This window comes from Anomaloglossus baeobatrachus, chromosome 10, assembly GCF_048569485.1.
Source record: "Anomaloglossus baeobatrachus isolate aAnoBae1 chromosome 10, aAnoBae1.hap1, whole genome shotgun sequence".
Taxonomy (NCBI): domain Eukaryota; kingdom Metazoa; phylum Chordata; class Amphibia; order Anura; family Aromobatidae; genus Anomaloglossus; species Anomaloglossus baeobatrachus.
Window position 1 is genome coordinate 33,282,662 of NC_134362.1, and position 19,486 is coordinate 33,302,147.

The 19,486-nt window shown below is 50.4% G+C and overlaps 1 protein-coding gene across 1 annotated transcript in view; it reads right to left on the bottom strand.

Annotated features, from left to right (window-relative positions):
* Positions 1 to 19,486, bottom strand: part of USP47 (ubiquitin specific peptidase 47) — a 107,396-nt gene that overhangs the window by 16,187 nt on the left and 71,723 nt on the right. The window contains exons 15-24 of the mRNA XM_075326721.1: positions 19,207 to 19,319; positions 19,033 to 19,137; positions 18,132 to 18,339; positions 16,603 to 16,718; positions 16,273 to 16,392; positions 12,925 to 13,696; positions 5,508 to 5,683; positions 2,273 to 2,353; positions 980 to 1,095; positions 779 to 897 (exon numbers count right to left, since the gene is read on the bottom strand). Coding sequence (XP_075182836.1) covers positions 779 to 897; positions 980 to 1,095; positions 2,273 to 2,353; positions 5,508 to 5,683; positions 12,925 to 13,696; positions 16,273 to 16,392; positions 16,603 to 16,718; positions 18,132 to 18,339; positions 19,033 to 19,137; positions 19,207 to 19,319 — 1,926 coding nt within the window. The remainder of the gene's footprint in view (positions 1 to 778; positions 898 to 979; positions 1,096 to 2,272; positions 2,354 to 5,507; positions 5,684 to 12,924; positions 13,697 to 16,272; positions 16,393 to 16,602; positions 16,719 to 18,131; positions 18,340 to 19,032; positions 19,138 to 19,206; positions 19,320 to 19,486) is intronic.

The window sequence follows — 19,486 nt, forward strand, 5'->3', positions numbered from 1 at the left end:
CGATTAGCCTCAGAGGGCTTGGTTGGGGGTCTCGATTAGCCTCAGGAGGGCTTGGTTGGGGGTCTCGATTAGCCTCAGGAGGGCTTGGTTGGGGGTCTCGATTAGCCTCAGAGGGCTTGGTTGGGGGTCTCGATTAGCCTCAGAGGGCTTGGTTGGGGGTCTCGATTAGCCTCAGGAGGGCTTGGTTGGGGGTCTCGATTAGCCTCAGGAGGGCTTGGTTGGGGGTCTCGATTAGCCTCAGAGGGCTTGGTTGGGTGTCTCGATTAGCCTCAGAGGGCTTGGTTGGGTGTCTCGATTAGCCTCAGAGGGCTTGGTGGGGGAGGGGAGGGCTGTGTTTGAATTCTCATCTCCGGTTTAAATAAGTTTGAGGTTCTGATCTGAGCTCTGAATTCATAGAGGGTCATATTTTGGGGGTCTAACTAATACACTTATTTAGCCTGTTATAAAAAGTCTGCAAATTGTTAAGTCATTGAACTAAGGACTTGGGCAAGAGGACACTTACTAAAGGTACTCCTGTGCCCCTAAACCTTCACTGGGGAACCGGCTCCACTAACTCAGAAGAAGACCTCCAGAAACCAGGGCGTCAGTGGTCCTCTACAGTGGGAGAAGCACTTTGTTCTGGTTAATAATGGTTTAGCCCCTGTAGTCCGTCCATAGTTCCTAATATGACGTGTCTATAGAGATCGCCCCATCCAGATTACCGTCAATTCTTTGACTGCAGGGTACAATCTCCATAAAACACCCCGTGACCTCAGACACACGAATCCTTGCATTTTACCTTCCAGCACCTCTAGGAAGACTTCCCAGTTGCTTGAAATACTAATTTCGTTCTCGTACATGTGGTAATCTAGGAACACTGTGCCCGGATTCTTCCAAGTTTTCTTCCGTAAACGGAATCTGCGGAAAAGACAATGGTTATTCAATGCGTTCAGTAACTGGGGGGGGGGGGGCGAACGATCGACCGGAGCGTGCCACCTACCGGTCTATGGAGAGCTCCAGGCCGCACTGATCCCGGAGCTGAGGAATCAGCTCCTCCTTGGACTGCCGCACACTCATCCCCTTGGCGAACACCGCGTCCAGCAAGAACTTGCAAGGCTGCGAAATAAATCACCGGGTCAACACTGTGCACATGGAGAAGTCGAAGGCAATTCCGCCGCAAACATCACGGATCATTTGCTGATTTGCTTGCGCCAAATTCACAGTCTTATTTTAACAATTTTAGCCAAAGCAAGCGTAGATCTTTGGTGGGGGCTAGAGGGGCACTTTAATTGTACAGTGGAACCTTGGTTAACGAGAACAATCGGTTCTGGGAGTGTGCTTGTAAACCAAGTTACTCGCACAGCAAAGCAAGATTTCCCATAGGAAATAATGCAAGCTCAGACAATTCGTTCCACAACTTGTTCAATATCCCATCCTGGTCCCCTATTGTGCCATTCCACACACGTACAAACACACAAGCACGCACGCACACCTATTATTCTCACCTTACCTTCCGTTTCATCGCCGGCCTGCTGGAACTTGCAGTTCGCCAGTACGGCATGTGTATCGGGTAACCATCACGACGAGGTAGGAACATCCGCCGCCAGAGCTCTGACGTCAAAGGCAGGAGCCGCCTGGCTCTTATTGGTCAGCGCGCTGCCTTTGAGTACCGTCTGACAGAGGAAGTTCCTGCCTCGCCACGATGCTTGCGGATACACAGCCTATACCGGTGAACTACAAGACCCAGGAGGCCGGCGATGGAACGGAAGGTACACATATTATGCTCACCTTACCTTCCGTTCCACCGCCGGCCTCCTGGGTCTTGCAGTTCGCCGCAAGGATTCCTCCCCGTTGCGATGTACCGGCGAACTACAGGAACCAGGAGGCCGGCGATGGAACGGAAGGTAAGGGGAGCATAATACTGTATGTGTGTGCGTGCGTGCGTGTTTGTGTGGACTGCAAGAGTGGGTTAGAGTGCGGTGGATGTACGGAACCGGAAGTGTGTGCGGTGAGTATTTGCTCGTACCGCAAAGCTTGCTCGTAAACGAAGTTACAAATTTACAGCAAGCTTTGCTTGTTAAGCGAAATACTCGCTAACTGGGTTATTAGATAAGCGCAATTCCACTGTACTATTAAAACCATATCTAAAATAAGGCTGTGTTCACACCAAGTTTCTGGCGCTTTGATAGATTCCACCTGGATGGAGGCCAAAAGGCATTGTTTTGGCCTCCGGTGGATGGATTGGGCCCAATGTGTATGTAGGCGAATCTAAACCCAAATCCTGGCCTCGTACCTCTGGATCGTTTATCAGGAGTTGGAATACTTTCACTCGGTATTCTCCTTTCTTCAGGGCCCTGCCGAGCCGGATGGTGATCTAAATGTGAACAAAAAGACGTGTGATGACACTGAAAAAAAATGTCTGTGCGGATAATGGGAAAGATTTCTGTGATGCCAGGTAAATGAGAATATGAACCGAAAATGCCAAAAATAAACGTATTCCAAATCTAGCTGAAGTGACAACACGAGGAAAGTCGCTCTGTAGCAGCAGATAGGAAAATCTCACATTTACAGATTACATTACACCCATCACGCAAAAAAAACCATAAGCTAAAGCAAAGCACAGCACTGAATATTAAAGGGAATCTGTCACCAGGTTTTTGCCACCTGAGAGCAGCATAACATAGGGACAGAGATCCTGATTCCAGCAATGTGTCACTTACTGAGCTGCTTAGTGTAGCTTTTATAAAATCACTGTTTAATAACAATATTATTTATTCATTTATATAGCGCGTTACATACATTGGAAACACTGTCCCCATTGGGGCTCACAATCTAAATTCCCTATCAGTATGCTTTTTGGAGTGTGGGAGGAAACCGGAGAACCCGGTGGAAACCCACGCAAACACGGGGAGAACATACAAACTCCTTGCAGATGTTGTCCTTAGTAGGACTAGAATCCAGGACCCCAGTGCTGCAAGGCTGTAGTGCTAACCACTGAGCCACCACAAAGCCACCATGCCGCCCTTTATCAGCATGATATTATCATTACAGGACTACTTGGCGTGCTGCAGATAGTCAAGCATATTCATGAGCTTTGTATAACTGCTAGATCTGCAGATTTTATCAAAACGACAGCAGACAGCTCAGTAAGTGATACATCGCTGGAATCAGGGTCCCTGTCTCTACATTATGCTGCTCTCAGATGGGGGGAGGAAAAACCTGGTGACAGATTCCCTTTAAGTGATGTATTTTCTCTGACGGAAAGTGCATAATTGTAAAAACACTACAAATTTCCTCAATGGAGCACAGCAGATTACCATGTATGAGTGCACGCACCGAACCATTGCACAGCCTGAGAGTTACCAGCAAAACAGCAATGTCCTAAAGGCAACATTTGGTGCAAAAAGGCATTGGTCACTTTTAAAATATGAATTAGGCCTTGTGCTCACGTGGCTTCGTGTTTTTTTTTCATTAATTTTTCCTTGCTTTTATTGATTAAAATAAGCAAGGAAAAAAGATCCCAGCAAAGTCTATGAGAATCCTGATTTGCTGTACACACGCTGCTTCTTTTTTTCCTTGCAGCAGCGTGTCCATGGTTTGTGTTTATTTCTGGAGTTTCTATGATCCCCCTTCATTACTTTATCACTACAGGGGATTATAGCACAGCACTTCGCCTCAAACACCATGCATATAGTATGGCGTGTGAGGTTCTCTGAAGCTCAGTAACCCGGGGTCATCATGGTGATGACCTAGGGTTACTATGGCAACAATCGGGTCCCTGTGGATCGCATTACAGGGACCTGATCACCAGGGAGAGGTAAGTGATCCCTCTTCCCTTTGCCTTCTGAATGCTGTGATCGCACTGATTTCTGCATTCAGGGGGTTAAACTGCGGGAAGCGGCATGGGAAGCGGGAGGCAGGTCCCAGTTGTAACATTAGCCAGAGATCGCCGATAGCGGGTGTACAGCGCCTGAGCCCCCGCGATTGCCATGACAAAAAAAAAAAAATAAAATAAACGGGAAAAAACATAAGTGAAAAAATGAAATTAAAAAAACTTTTTTTTCACCTGCTTTTTTCCTGCCAAAACATGTTTTTTGTATGCAGAAAAAAAGCACGTTAAAAGGGAACCTGTCATGAGAAATGTCCCCTAAAACCTCACAGATTCCCCCTCTGCAGCTCCTGGGCTGCATTCTATAAAGGTCCCTGTTATGATTGTGGCCACTTTCTGACCGAAAAAAAAGTGTTTATAAAGTTGTACCTTTTTTGCTTCTGATTCTGTAAATCCGACACGGGGGCGGGCAGCCTGATGGCCGTTAGTCTGCCCCCTGGTCCTGTATGCCGCCCCCATCGCTGATTACAATAATGCTGGACGCCGCCCCCTGCTACATCCATCGCCGCGCATGCCCAGTGCCCATCTCTCGGGGATGAGCACTGTGCCTAGCGTCACCGCTGGTGACGTGCACGCAGGGTTAAGATTATGGGCGGTGCTGTGATGTTTATTCCTAAGCAACCGCCCATAATCGCGGGACCGTGCTTTCCCCCTCGGCCTGCTTCTTTCTGCGCAAGCGCGCTGCTGCTGACCTCACTTCGCCTCCTTCCCATCTTGCCCCGAGGCAGGAAATAGATGGGAAGAGCGCGGAGCAGTGACTACACCGAAAGCGCGGTTCCCGCGATTATGGGCGGTTGCTTAGGAATAAACATCACAGCACCGCCCATAATCTTAACCCTGCGTGCACGTCACCAGCGGTGACGCTAGGCACAGTGCTCATCCCCGAGAGATGGGCACTGGGCATGCGCGGCGATGGATGTAGCAGGGGGCGGCGTCCAGCATTATTGAAATCAGCGATGGGGGCGGCATACAGGACCAGGGGGCAGACTAACGGCCATCAGGCTGCCCGCCCCCGTGTCGGATTTACAGAATCAGAAGCAAAAAAGGTACAACTTTATAAACACTTTTTTTCGGTCAGAAAGTGGCCACAATCATAACAGGGACCTTTATAGAATGCAGCCCAGGAGCTGCAGAGGGGGAATCTGTGAGGTTTTAGGGGACATTTCTCATGACAGGTTCCCTTTAAAAAAAAGCAACGTGTGCACATAGCCTTAAACTACTTATATGGGAATGTGGAGAACTTAGTCCTCATAAAAAGCATACCTATAATATTACGTGGGTTACTTAGTGCTTGAGTGTGACAGACTCATTTTAAAGGGACCCTGCCAGCACAGAATGACTGTTCAAACCCACCACAGGCGCTTGCCGGCATCATAGAGGCCAAACATTTAAGTGCACCTTCCCACCTACTAGTTTTCCCTCTTTATCTCCACCTTCTCCTGTTTGATTGACAGCTCTGGCGGCTTCATAGAGCCAGAGAAAGGTGGAGATCGATGTAAAATAAGCAGGTGGGAAGTGCACATAAATGATTGGACACGTCAAGGGTACACTGAGCGACTGTGCTTGGTTTGAACAGTCATTCTGTGCTGACAGAGGCCCTTTAACTCATTAGGCTACTTGCTGCCTGCTCTGTCCATACCTTGTTGTCATCAGAAAAAGAGGACAGGGTTTCGTTCAGGCGGACGCTTTCAAACTCCTGGTTGCTGGCATAGACGCGGAAGACTTTAAACTGGGAGGACGAGACCCCCACGAAGGGCTCCAGCTGCTGTTTGAAAGCAGAGAGGGTGATTCTTTTATCTACATTCACCAATAAACCTGTAGGAGAGAGATTTGTATCACTGGCAGCCGGCAAGAAGCTTTCCCAAGGAGGGAGTAGTCTAATAGAGGAAATCTAGGGTGTAGTCAGACAGTCCTCAAGGAGACCAGAAAATTAAAGGGAACCTGTCATGTCATTTGAGATATTGAACTGTCCCCAATGTGTTTTAAAGGATGCAATGTGCATCACTGACATGGTTTTCCCCTCGTCAGTGCAAAGTAAGAGATCTGATCTGGCTGTATGGGAAACTATGAGGGTATTGGCCAATAAAAACATGCCAGATTTGTAGTGTTTCATATCTATGTGAAGTAAAATTGGGATAGAAGAAGGGAATTTTGTTTACTTACCGTAAATTCCTTTTCTTCTAGCTCCAATTGTGAGACCCAGACAATTGGGTTGTATAGCTATGCCTCCGGAGGCCACACAAAGTATTACACTAAAAGTGTAAAGCCCCTCCCCTTCTGCCTATACACCCCCCGTGCTCACGGGCTCCTCAGTTTTGGTGCAAAAGCAAGGAGGAAAAAAGTATAATTGGTTTAAAGTAAATTCAATCCGAAGGAATATCGGAGAACTGAAACCATTCAACATGAACAACATGTGCACACAAAAAAACAGGGGCGGGCGCTGGGTCTCCCAATTGGAGCTAGAAGAAAAGGAATTTACGGTAAGTAAACAAAATTCCCTTCTTCTTTGTCGCTCCATTGGGAGACCCAGACAATTGGGACGTCCAAAAGCAGTCCCTGGGTGGGTAAATAATACCTCATAATAGAGCCGTAACCGGCTCCGTCCTACAGGTGGGCAACCGCCGCCTGAAGGACTCGCCTACCTAGGCTGGCATCTGCCGAAGCATAGGTATGCACCTGATAGTGTTTCGTGAAAGTGTGCAGGCTCGACCAGGTAGCCGCCTGACACACCTGCTGAGCCGTAGCCTGGTGCCGCAAAGCCCAGGACGCTCCCACGGCCCTGGTAGAATGGGCCTTCAGCCCTGAGGGAACCGGAAGCCCGGAGGAACGATAAGCCTCGAGAATTGGTTCCTTGATCCACCGAGCCAGGGTTGATTTGGAAGCTTGTGTCCCTTTACGCTGGCCAGCGACAAGGACAAAGAGTGCATCCGAGCGGCGCAGGGGCGCCGTACGAGAAATGTAGAGTCTGAGTGCTCTCACCAGATCTAATCAAGTGCAAATCCTTTTCACATTGGTGAACTGGATGAGGACAAAAAGAGGGTAAGGAGATATCCTGATTGAGATGAAAGGGGGATACCACCTTAGGGAGAAATTCCGGAACCGGACGCAGAACCACCTTGTCCTGGTGAAACACCAGGAAGGGGGCTTTGCATGACAGCACTGCTAGCTCAGACACTCTCCGAAGCGATGTGACTGCCACTAGGAAGACCACCTTCTGTGAAAGGCGCGAGAGAGAGATATCCCTCATTGGCTCGAACGGTGGTTTCTGAAGAGCCATCAGCACCCTGTTCAGATCCCAGGGTTCTAACGGACGTTTGTAAGGAGGTACGATGTGACAAACCCCCTGCAGGAACGTGCGTACCTGTGGAAGTCTGGCTAGGCACTTCTGAAAAAAGACAGAGCGCAGAGACTTGTCCCTTAAGGGAGCCTAGTGACAAACCCTTTTCTAATCCGGATTGAAGAAAGGACAGAAAAGTGGGCAAGGTAAACGGCCAGGGAGAAGCGCCCTGAGCAGAGCACCACGACAGGAAAATTTTCCAAGTCCTGTGGTAGATCTTGGCGGACGTTGGTTTCCTAGCCTGTCTCATGGTGGCAATGACGTCTTGAGATAAACCTGAAGACGCTAGGATCCAGGACTCAATGGCCACACAGTCAGGTTCAGGGCCGCAGAATTCAGATGGAAAAACGGCCCTTGAGACAGCAAGTCTGGTCGGTCTGGGAGTGCCCACGGTTCGCCGACCGTGAGATGCCACAGATCCGGGTACCACGACCTCCTCGGCCAGTCTGGAGCGACGAGGATGGCGCGACGGCAGTCGGCCCTGATCTTGCGTAACACTCTGGGCAACAGTGCCAGCGGAGGAAACACATAAGGGAGTTGAAACTGCGACCAATCCTGAACTAAGGCGTCTGCCGCCAGAGCTCTGTGATCTTGAGACCGTGCCATGAACGTCGGGACCTTGTTGTTGTGCCGGGACGCCATTAGGTCGACGTCCGGCATGCCCCAGCGGCAACAGATCTCCTGAAACACGTCCGGGTGAAGGGACCATTCCCCTGCGTCCATGCCCTGGCGACTGAGAAAATCTGCTTCCCAGTTTTCTACGCCCGGGATGTGAACTGCAGAGATGGTGGAGGCCGTGGCTTCCACCCACATCAAAATCCGCCGGACTTCCTGGAAGGTTTGCCGACTGCGTGTCCCGCCTTGGTGGTTGATGTATGCCACCGCTGTGGAGTTGTCCGACTGAATTCGGATCTGTTTGCCTTCCAGCCACGGCTGGAATGCTTTTAGGGCAAGATACACTGCCCTTATCTCCAGAACATTGATCTGAAGGGAGGACTCTGTCTGAGTCCAAGTCCCCTGAGCCCTGTGGTGGAGAAAGACCGCTCCCCATCCTGACAGGCTCGCGTCCGTCGTGACCACAGCCCAGGATGGGGGCAGGAAGGATTTCCCCGTCGACAGAGAAGTGGGAAGAAGCCACCACTGAAGGGAAGCTTTGGCTGCCCGAGAAAGGGAGACGTTCCTGTCGAGGGACGTCGACTTCCTGTCCCATTTGCGGAGAATGTCCCATTGAAGTGGGCGCAGATGAAACTGCGCAAAAGGAACTGCCTCCATTGCTGCCACCATCTTCCCTAGGAAGTGCATGAGGCGCCTCAGGGGGTGTGACTAACCATGAAGGAGAGCTTGCACCCCTGTCTGTAGTGAACGCTGTTTGCTCAGCGGAAGCTTCACTATCGCTGAGAGAGTATGAAACTCCATGCCAAGATATGTCAGTGATTGGGCCGGTATTGGATTTGACTTTGGAAAATTGATGATCCACCCGAAACTCTGGAGAGTTTCCAGAGCAATGTTCAGGCTGTGTTGGCATGCCACTTGAGAGGGTGCCTTGACCAGTAGATCGTCTAAGTAAGGGATCACCGAGTGTCCCTGAGAGTGTAGGATTGCCACCACTGTTGCCATGACCTTGGTGAAGACCCGTGGGGCTGTTGCCAGGCCAAAAGGTAGTGCCACGAACTGAAGGTGTTCGTCCCCTATGGCGAAGCGCAGGAAGCGCTGATGCTCTGGCGCAATCGGTACGTGGAGATAAGCATCTTTGATGTCTATTGATGCCAGGAAATCTCCTTGGGACATGGAGGCGATGACGGAGCGAAGCGATTCCATCCGGAACCGCCTGGTTTTCACATGCTTGTTGAGCAGCTTTAGGTCCAGAACGGGACGGAAGGATCCGTCCTTTTTTGGCACCACAAACAAGTTGGAGTAAAAACCGTGACCCCGTTGCTGAAGAGGAACCGGGATCACCACTCCTTCCGCCTTCAGGGTGCCCACCGCCTGCATAAGAGCCTCGGCTCTGTCGGGGGGTGGAGATGTTCTGAAGAAACGAGTCGGAGGACGAGAATTGAACTCTATCCTGTAACCGTGAGATAGAATGTCTCTCACCCATCGGTCTTTTACTTGTGGCAGCCAAATGTCGCAAAAGCGGGAGAGCCTGCCACCGACCGAGGATGCGGTTTGAAGAGGCCGAAAGTCATGAGGAGGCCGCTTTGGGAGCGGAGCCTCCAGCGGTCTTTTTAGTACGTGACTTAGACCGCCATGCATCTGAGTTCCTCTGATCTTTCTGAGGCCTTTTGGACGAGGAAAATTGAGATCTGCCCGCGGTCCGAAAGGACCGAAATCTCGATTGTACCTTCCGTGGCTGAGGTCTGTTTGGTTTGGACTGGGGTAAGGATGAATCCTTTCCCTTGGATTGTTTAATGATTTCATCCAATCGCTCACCAAACAAGCGGTCGCCAGCCAATGGCAAACCGGTTAAGAACTTTTTGGAAGCAGAGTCTGCCTTCCATTCACGTAGCCACATGGCCCTGCGGAGTACCACCGAGTTGGCGGATGCCACCGCTGTACGGCTCGCAGAGTCGAGGATAGCATTAATGGCGTAGGACGCAAACGCTGACGCCTGATTGGTTAAGGACACCACTTGTGGGGCAGATGTACGTGTTACCGCATGAATCTGCGCCTGACAAGCTGAGATAGCTTGGAGTGCCCATACGGCTGCGAATGCTGCAGCAAAAGACGCGCCGATAGCTTCATAGATGGATTTCAACCATAGTTCCATCTGTCTGTCAGTGGCATCTTTGAGTGAAGCCCCATCTTCCACTGCAACTATGGATCTAGCCGCCAGTCTGGAGATTGGAGGATCCACCTTAGGACACTGAGTCCAGCCCTTGACAACCTCGGGGGGGAAGGGATAACGTGTGTCCTTAAGGCGCTTGGAAAAACGCTTGTCTGGACAGCTCTGGTTTTTCTGGATTGCCTCTCTGAAGTCAGAGTGATCCAGAAACATATTTAATGTACGCTTTGGAAACCTGAAGCGGAATTTCTCCTGAGAAGCAGACTCCTCAATTGGAGGAGCTGGGGGAGAAATATCCAACACCTGATTGATGGTCGCTATAAGGTCATTCACTACTGCGTCACCTTCAGGTGTATCTAGGTTGAGAGCGGCTTCAGGATCAGAATCCTGATCTGAGACCTCCGCTTCATCCTCCAGAGAGTCCCCCTGCTGGGACCCTGAACAGTGTGATGAAGTGGAGGGAATTTCCCAGCGACCCCGCTTGGGCGGCCTGGGACTGCGGTCCGTGTCAGAGACCTCACCCTGGGACCTGTGGGTTACCCCCGGGGCACATTGCTGTTCCAATTGAGGGGGACCAGGGGTCAAGGATTGGATAGAGCTCGGGGCCTGAATCACCGGTCTGGACTGCAATGCTTCCAGTATTTTAGCAGACCATTTATCCATAGTCTCAGACAGTTTGTCAGCAAAGGCTGCAAACTCCGTCCCTGTCACCTGGACAGTGGTAGCAGGTGGATCCACCTGGGCCACTTGTAGCAGAGGCTCCGGCTGAGTAAGCGCAACCGGGGCCGAGCATTGCACACAATGAGGGTCAGTGGAACCTGCCGGTAGTACAGCTGTACATGAGGTACAGGTAGCAAAATACGTCTGTGCTGTGGCACCCTTGCTTTTTGCAGATGACATGTTGTCTCCTCTGAGAACAACCAAGAGGGTATATAGCCAAGATCAACAGAGCGACCGTACAGTGCAATGTATAGCCTAAAAGCCTATATATATATATATATATATATATATATATATATATATATATATATATATATATATATATATATATATATATATATATATATATATATATATATATATATATATACACACACTTCGGTACTCAGTGGGGCCAGCACCACAGGTGCTGCTTACCGACCGCTCAGAGCGGTTGTGTGGTCGCCAGATTCCCTGCCTGGGTCTCCCTGTGTTGCCTCTCCTCCTCAGCATCTGAATCGCTGACAGGAATGGCTGCCGGCGTTCTGTGAGGGAGAGGAGACTGTGGGCGTGCCCAAGAAAAGTGCGGGAATCTAGCGCCCCACTGTACTGAGTGAGGAGGGCGGAGGATACTAATGTATGCTCCAGCCCTCTGCTGACGATCCGTGCAGCGTCCCGCCCCTCCCCTGACTGGCAGGCCTGTGGGCGGGAAAGAACGACACTAGGCCGCAGAAGCCGGGGGCTAAAGTTATAAGCGCGGCCGGCAATAAGCGCGGCCGCGCGTAGTCCCCCGGCGCACTAACACCTCCAGCAGTGCTGGAAAGTGTATGGCACTAACGTTTCATGTCCGGCGCACTAACACACCCAGCAGAGCTGGAAAGTGTCTGGCACAAGCACTCCATGTCCGGCGCACTAACACACCCAGCAGAGCTGGAAAGTGTCTGGCACAAGCACTCCATGTCTGGCGCACTAACACACCCAGCAGAGCTGGAAAGTGTCTGGCCCAAACGCTCCATGTCCGGCGCACTAACACACCCAGCAGTGCTGTAATGTGTATGGGACCAGCGCTCCATGCGCGGTCCCCACGGAGACACAGAGTACCTCATAGTAGCAGGGCCTTGTCCCTGACGATATCCAGCTCCTATCCTGCAGATTCCCAAGGGCTGCGGAGGGAGCACGGTCCCAGTGCCTGGAGACCGATCCAGATCCCACTTCACCCAGAGCCCATTAAGGGATAGGGAAGGAAAACAGCATGTGGCTCCTGCCTGTGTACCCGCAATGGGCACCTCAACCTTAACAACACCGCCGACAAGAGTGGGGTGAGAAGGGAGCATGCTGGGGGTCCTGTTATGGGCCCTCTTTTCTTCCATCCGACCTAGTCAGCAGCTGCTGCTGACCAAGCAGTGGAGCTATGCGTGGATGTCTGCCTCCTTCGCACAAAGCAAGAAAACTGAGGAGCCCGTGAGCACGGGGGGTGTATAGGCAGAAGGGGAGGGGCTTTACACTTTTAGTGTAATGCTTTGTGTGGCCTCCGGAGGCATAGCTATACAACCCAATTGTCTGGGTCTTCCAATGGAGCGACAAAGAAAATATAAATACAGCTAGATCAGATCTCATACTTTGCACTGACGAGGGGCAATCACTCGAAACACCGTGTCTGCAAATTGAGGTTCCTCAATGAAAAGACAATTTGTTTATTTCCCAGAGAAGCATTGCAGGTATAAAAGTCTCCTCACTGGCAGCCAGATTGGTTGGTCAGTCTCCGTAAGGAGAAACATTTGGTGTCTAAGGGGAAAACCTATGTCCAAAACACCAAGGACGGTAATTATGATGTTCAAAAGTTATATATTTACCTTGTAGGTAGCAGCTGCTGTCCTCGCTTGTGGACCCCACCCCAATAGTGCCTTTGTCCGCCCCTGATTAAGGTGCATTGCCGAAACATGCATCGGGGTGACATCCACAAGACTGAGGACAGCAGCTACTACCTACCAGGTAAATACATCTTTTGAACGTCATAATTAGCGTCCATGGTGTGTTGGACATACATTTGGTGTCAAGGGGAAAACCTAATTATGACGTTCAAAAGTTATGTATTTACCTGGTAGGTAGTAGCTGCTGTCCTCGCTTATGGACGCCACCCTGACATGCGTTCCGGCTTTTGCCGAAACACGCATCGGGGTGGCGTCCACAAGACTGAGGACTGCAGCTACTACCTACCAAGCTATTGGAAAAACTTACATCTTTGTCCTTCCCGAGACCCTTCCTCCCCAGAATGAATCTCTGCCTTGAAATACATGTACTGGGCCTCCCCCCGGCTTTTCCCGCTCTCGTCGTATTCGCTGTCGGTCCCGGAGTCCTCCTCAGCCGTATCCCACGTTTCCTTCTTTCCTTCGTTGGCTTTGGACCGCCGGCTGCTGGTGATACTGTGCGAGTCCAGCCCATTTGCCAGCGGAATGGGGGCATTGTCCGCATTACACAGAGTGTCGCTACTATGGCTTGAGCTAAGGATATCACTGTCCACCGAACTAGTGCTGCGGTCATTATTAATATCAGAGTCCGATCGCTCTTCTGACGGGAAGTTGTTTTCGGGGTCGGCGGGGAGAATCCGATTCTCCAGTTCTCTGTTGTCGGCCGACCCCGAGGAATCCGCATCATTCAGCGGAGAGTCAATGTTCTCAAAGTCGCTGCCCTCGGTGCTCTTACTGCTGTCCCCGTTGCCGCCCTCTTCCTGCTGCTGGAGAGACAGAGACTTCAGTTTTTCGGTGCTTTCCTCCAAAATGGCCTCCACGGACTTGCTGCTTCCGGTCCCTCGCTCACAGAAGTCGTTCGGCTGCACCGAGCCCCCGCCCGGCTTTGGACACAAGGAGCGCATGGCCTGGTGGCCCGGGGCGTGCTCAGGTAAGGAAACATACAGTCTGATGGTGTTGGCGTATCGGTCTAGGAGCTTCCATAGATGAGAATCTGGAAACTGCAGCTGATGGTCGGTGGAGTCCGAGCTTTCTATGAACACCTGCAACCAAAAGACAGAAAAGACATTATCCTCCATTTGTAAAGCAAAGATGCAATATTCTCCCCCATTCCATAGCGGAAAACATCATTTGTGTGATGGACATTTTATAGATGACAATTTCGGAAAAAAGAGACCGAAGACCATGGGATTTGGGATGACTAAGGGGTACTTTGCACACTGCGACATTGCAAGCCGATGCTGCGATGCCGAGCGCGATAGTCCCCGCCCCCGTCACAGCTGCGATATCTTGTGATAGCTGCCGTAGCGAACATTATCGCTACGGCAGCTTCACATGCACTCACCTGCCCTGTGACGTCGCTGGGGGCGGGTCGTGCGGCGTCACTGCGACGTCACACGGCAGGCGGCCAATAGGAGCGGAGGGGCGGAGATGAGAGAGACGTAAACATCCCGCCCACCTCCTTCCTTCCGCATATCCTACGGAAGCCGCAGGGGAACGAGGAAAAACATCGGACCGTCGCGTCAGCTAATTATGGAATTCCCAGACACTACACGATTATGCGCTCGTTAATCGTATCATCTAGGATTTACACACTACGATATCGACAGCGACGCAGGAAGTGCGTCACTTTCGACATGACCCCACCGACATTGCACATGCGATGTCATAGTGTGCAAAGTACTCCTAAGTCCATTGGGGGCCACCAACGAGCACGGCCGGGGGCCACTAACGAGCACGGCCGGGAGCCACTAACGAGGACGGCCGGGGACCACTAACGAGCACGGCCGAGGACCACTAACGAGCACGGCCGAGGACCACTAACGAGCATGTTAGGAGTTGTGGTTTCGTAACAGTTGAAGAACTACAAGTATGAGGCCACCACACTAAGTTCATTGCAACCTTAAAGGGGCTATTCCACCATAACAAGTCATAGTGTTTAGTCTCTTCCCCCCACTGAAGATCATAGTGCAAGAAATATGTCAGAACCAAATTTGTATACTTTACAGCAGTGCTGCGAATCAGACAGTCCTGGACAAACAGTGAGGCTATAGGTCATTTGTAAAGGCAATAGGGGGTTGTGTTTTATTGCGTGTAAAGGCCATTTGTCCTTTGGCTTGAGGTTCCTCCCACAGTCAGATTCTACTGATAACATCTAATAAATATGTAATCTCTGATTATGGGGAATGTTTCAAGTTTCGGCTACAAGTAGAGTTGTTGCGGGTCAATTTGCAGAAGCCCTGTCCGTCGTCCAGGTTGGTACCTTATTTTTCGCATTATAAGACGCACTCCAAATTTAGAAGGAAAAATAAAAAAAAGGTAGAAAGGGTCAGTCTTACAATCCGGTGGTGTCTTACTGGGAACGGGCGGCAGTGGAGCGTGGTCACCGGAGGTAGGGGTGGCGGTGGAATAAGACGATGCTGCTGGGGCTGCGGGCACTGTGCTGGGGCTGCAGGCCGAGGGAGCTGCCCCGTGCTGGGGCTGCAGGCCGAGGGAGCTGCCCCGTGCTGGGGCTGCAGGCCGAGGGAGCTGCCCCGTGCTGGGGCTGCAGGCCGAGGGAGCTGCCCCGTGCTGGGGCTGCAGGCCGAGGGAGCTGCCCCGTGCTGGGGCTGCAGGCCGAGGGAGCTGCCCCGTGCTGGGGCTGCAGGCCGAGGGAGCTGCCCCGTGCTGGGGCTGCAGGCCGAGGGAGCTGCGCCGTGCTGGGGCTGCAGGCCGAGGGAGCTGCCCCGTGCTGGGGCTGCAGGCCAAGGGAGCTGCGCCGTGCTGGGGCTGCAGGCCAAGGGAGCTGCGCCGTGCTGGGGCTGCAGGCCAAGGGAGCTGCGCCGTGCTGGGGCTGCAGGCCAAGAGAGCTGCCCTGTGCTGGGTCTGCAGGCCAAGGGAGCTGCGCTGTGCTGGGGCTGCAGGCCAAGGGAGCTGCGCTGTGCTGGGGCTGCAGGCCAAGGGAGCTGTGCTGTGCTGGGGCTGCAGGCCAAGGGAGCTGTGCTGTGCTGGGGCTGCAGGGCAAGGGAGCTGCAGGCCAAGGGGGCTGCGCTGTGCTGTGCTGGGGCTGCAGCCACCATCCTGAAAATGTCAGCAGTGCGGACTTCAAAATAATGTTGCCAAGGAGTCCGTGCTTATGGAGATGGAGCTCTCGGCTCAAGACCTCATCTGCACTTGCGCTGCCTCCAGCCTGTTGATCCCCCAGCAGCGGACTTAAGGAAAATGGTGCCTGAAGGTGGCGCGTGCGCAGATGAGATCTTGAGCCAAGAGCGCCACATGCTTACGCACCAACTCTAGGCGCCATTATTTTGAAGTCCAACCGCCGACATTTTCAGGATGGTGCCTGCAGCCCCAGCACTGCGTAGCTCCAGCACAAATTTGTGCGTCTTATCATCCGAAAAATACGGTAATCTGGTAATCAGGTGCTCTGCAACAGCCTCTGGCGTGATGACATGTGTGGCTCTTCTTTTCATCAGCCGGACTGTAGCCTGACCGTTGTCTAATAAAAAGAAGAGCCGCGGATGCTGGGAGGTGGCAAACGGTCCTCAGGGCTCCCACCCAGCGGCCACTGACCTCCTGATGGACCGAATACTGAGAATTGATCTGTACTAATTCTAGTTTTGATCCTTCTAAAACTCACCTTATTGCTTCTGAAGAAACCTTCAGCCTTGAGCGTCTTATTGGGCACGCCGAGGAGCCGCAGGTCGTTGTAGCAGCGCTCCAGAATGACCCGCATGTGTTCCGGTGACAGATCTATGCTCTGCAACACACGAGCGTCACAAAGTTTAATACAAATATAATGGAAAACTAAAATCAGGTTACAAATGAAGTAGTTTAGACAAAATTCCAGCATTTTGGTGTTTTCGATAGTAGAAATGTGGATCATTCATAGGACAGGATAGTGTGCAAATATCTGGAAGAATCTGCAAACAGATCATAAATGATAAGAAGGACGTGGGCTCAACACAACCTTGGAGATCAGCTGCTTAAACTCCTGGATGGTCTGACTGAGATAGGCGCGAACACTGACTGGAGGAGCGATGGTTTCCGTCTTCAGGTCCACGACATAGACCTTCACCATCACCTCTGAAGACAAGACAGAAAGGGCAGTGAGTGCGGACATTACGGACTGGACGTGTAATTGACAGATGACTGTTCAGCAGCACGGATATGGGTAGTGCCCGTCTTGTGACGCTGCCGGACACATACATGTGAGCATATCCTTAAAGGGGTTGTCCAGTAATTTTGAGATTGATGACCTATCCCTGATGTCGCCCCCATCAATCAGCTGTTTCTACCTATGAAGGGGGATTAAAACATTACACGGAGAGTAACCCTGCAGCACCACACAATATTTAGTGGCTGCTGAAGTCACTCTGATAGCGCTGCAGCCAATCACAGTGCTCTACCAATTTTGACAGCATGAGTCACAGCACTGTCAGCGCTGCAGACAAACACGAACCTGGGCCAGTGGAGGAGACTCCATGCTGGACCTGGGGAGGGTGAGCAATCCTTCATCTTTTTTTAAATATAATATAGTGTTTCCACCGCCATTAACTTGAGAACGGCGGCAGCTATAGGCATAGAAGTGGTGTCTAGGTATAGTAAAGTAGCCATGCGCTATGCAATGAAACGTAGGTGTCAATTCGTATTGAATTGATGACGCCCTACAACTTTGTAATTCACCTTTTTCCCCTCTCATTCCGTTTTTGAGATAAAAATGCTATCTTCGTTGTTTTCCACCAGGTGGCGCTATCGGTGGTTTCATTGTGTACCGCAAGGCTACTATACTATACCTAGACACCACTTCTATGCCTATAGCTGCCGCCGTTCTCAAGTTAATGGCGGTGGACAGGATATGGGTGGATACACACACACACACACTATTATATTAATATATTATATTTTTTATATATATTATAATGATCATAATAATGTTACATAATATAATACATTATAATATAATAGTATAAATTATTTATACTAATTATAATAATCATAATGTTACAATATAATAATAAATTATAATTAATAGTATAAATTAATTATTTATACTAATTATTATATATAACAATCATAATAATGATCATAATAATGTTCCATAATATAATATTAATATATTATAATTAATATAATAGTATAAATTAATTAAATACAAATATAATTAATATTATTGTAATATTATATATATTATATCAAATAAGAAATATATATATATATAATAAAAATATATAATAAAATAAATTATATATACACATGCATATCTATCTATGGAAGCTGATAGCTAAACATTTTCTGAAGGGGGACAATCTTCAATTCAAGGTTCTTCCAACCATCGTGAACATGGTGAAGGTCTTGAAAGTAAAAAGTAAAAAAAAAAAAATAAAAATACTTCTCTCCTCTGATTCCCCCTGAAAACATGCCTTCACCCATCACTCCCATCATGGCAATCTACAGGCCAAGAGAAGGAGAAGAGGATACTGGCATGCTACCACTCACCTCCGGGTTTATATGATTGGAACACTTGGTCCGGCCGCTTGGTTTCCAAAAGGAGATCAAACATGTAGGAGGACTTGACCCCTCCGAGCAGAAGCCCCATCGGCCGATCTTCCTCGTCCTCATAAGAGCGCTCTAAATAATCGTGAAACTCGTCGTATTTCACTAATCGGCAACAGTCAATGGAGACGATACCATCCAAATCCATTATCTGGAACAGTCATGGAGAGAGCAGCCGTCAGCACAGGTACAGCGCGCTGCTCACAAGCAATTGAGTTAAAATGGAAACTCCGGTAGAAACCTATTTATCAGGGCTTTTGCCTCCCTGATGAATCATTTCTTAGCCAGGAATCTAGCAATTCAGAGAGCCCTGACGCTCCAAGCTTCAGACCCCACTAATCAAAGCTTGTGACATTTAAGAGTGCACTTACACTTTGAGTCACCGACCCGTCCCTCCACTTCAGCCTGATCCCGACCCGTCCCTCCACTTCAGCCTGATCCCGACCCGTCCCTCCACTTCAGCCTGATCCCGACCCGTCCCTCCACTTCAGCCTGATCCCGACCCGTCCCTCCACTTCAGCCTGATCCCGACCCGTCCCTCCACTTCAGCCTGATCCCGACCCGTCCCTCCACTTCAGCCTGATCCCGACCCGTCCCTCCACTTCAGCCTGATCCCGACCCGTCCCTCCACTTCAGCCTGATCCCGACCCGTCCCTCCACTTCAGCCTGATCCCGACCCGTCCCTCCACTTCAGCCTGATCCCGACCCGTCCCTCCACTTCAGCCTGATCCCGACCCGTCCCTCCACTTCAGCCTGATCCCGACCCGTCCCTCCACTTCAGCCTGATCCCGACCCGTCCCTCCACTTCAGCCTGATCCCAGAGAAACAATGCACTTTATAATACCTTATAGGCAATGTCCACGGCTTCTTTCATGGTCTTGTCCTTGTGAACTTCCAGCTTATTCTCCATCAGGATGTGTTTGACCGGATGCATGCAGAAAAGCTTCAGCTAGAAAAGAGCAGAACGTCACAGACGGATCTGCCGGAGCTCCAGCCACAGGAATAGTCGGTTACTTACTTTACAGGTATTGCGCTCGATCTCCCGCAGCCGCTTCTCCTCCTCCTCCTGTTCTTTCTCTTTTTGCACCAGATTTTTTATGTGCTCTGGAAATTCTGTTGTGTCCAGAAACTCTGAAAAGTAAAAGCACAAGACTGATCTTGCAACAATTTATATTTAATTTGTTATTTTATTTTTGATTACCAACATACATACTTGGCCTCAGTGAGTGCAGCTCTGGAGTATAATACAGGAGGTAACTCAGGATCAGTACAGTATAAGTAATGTAATGTATGTACAC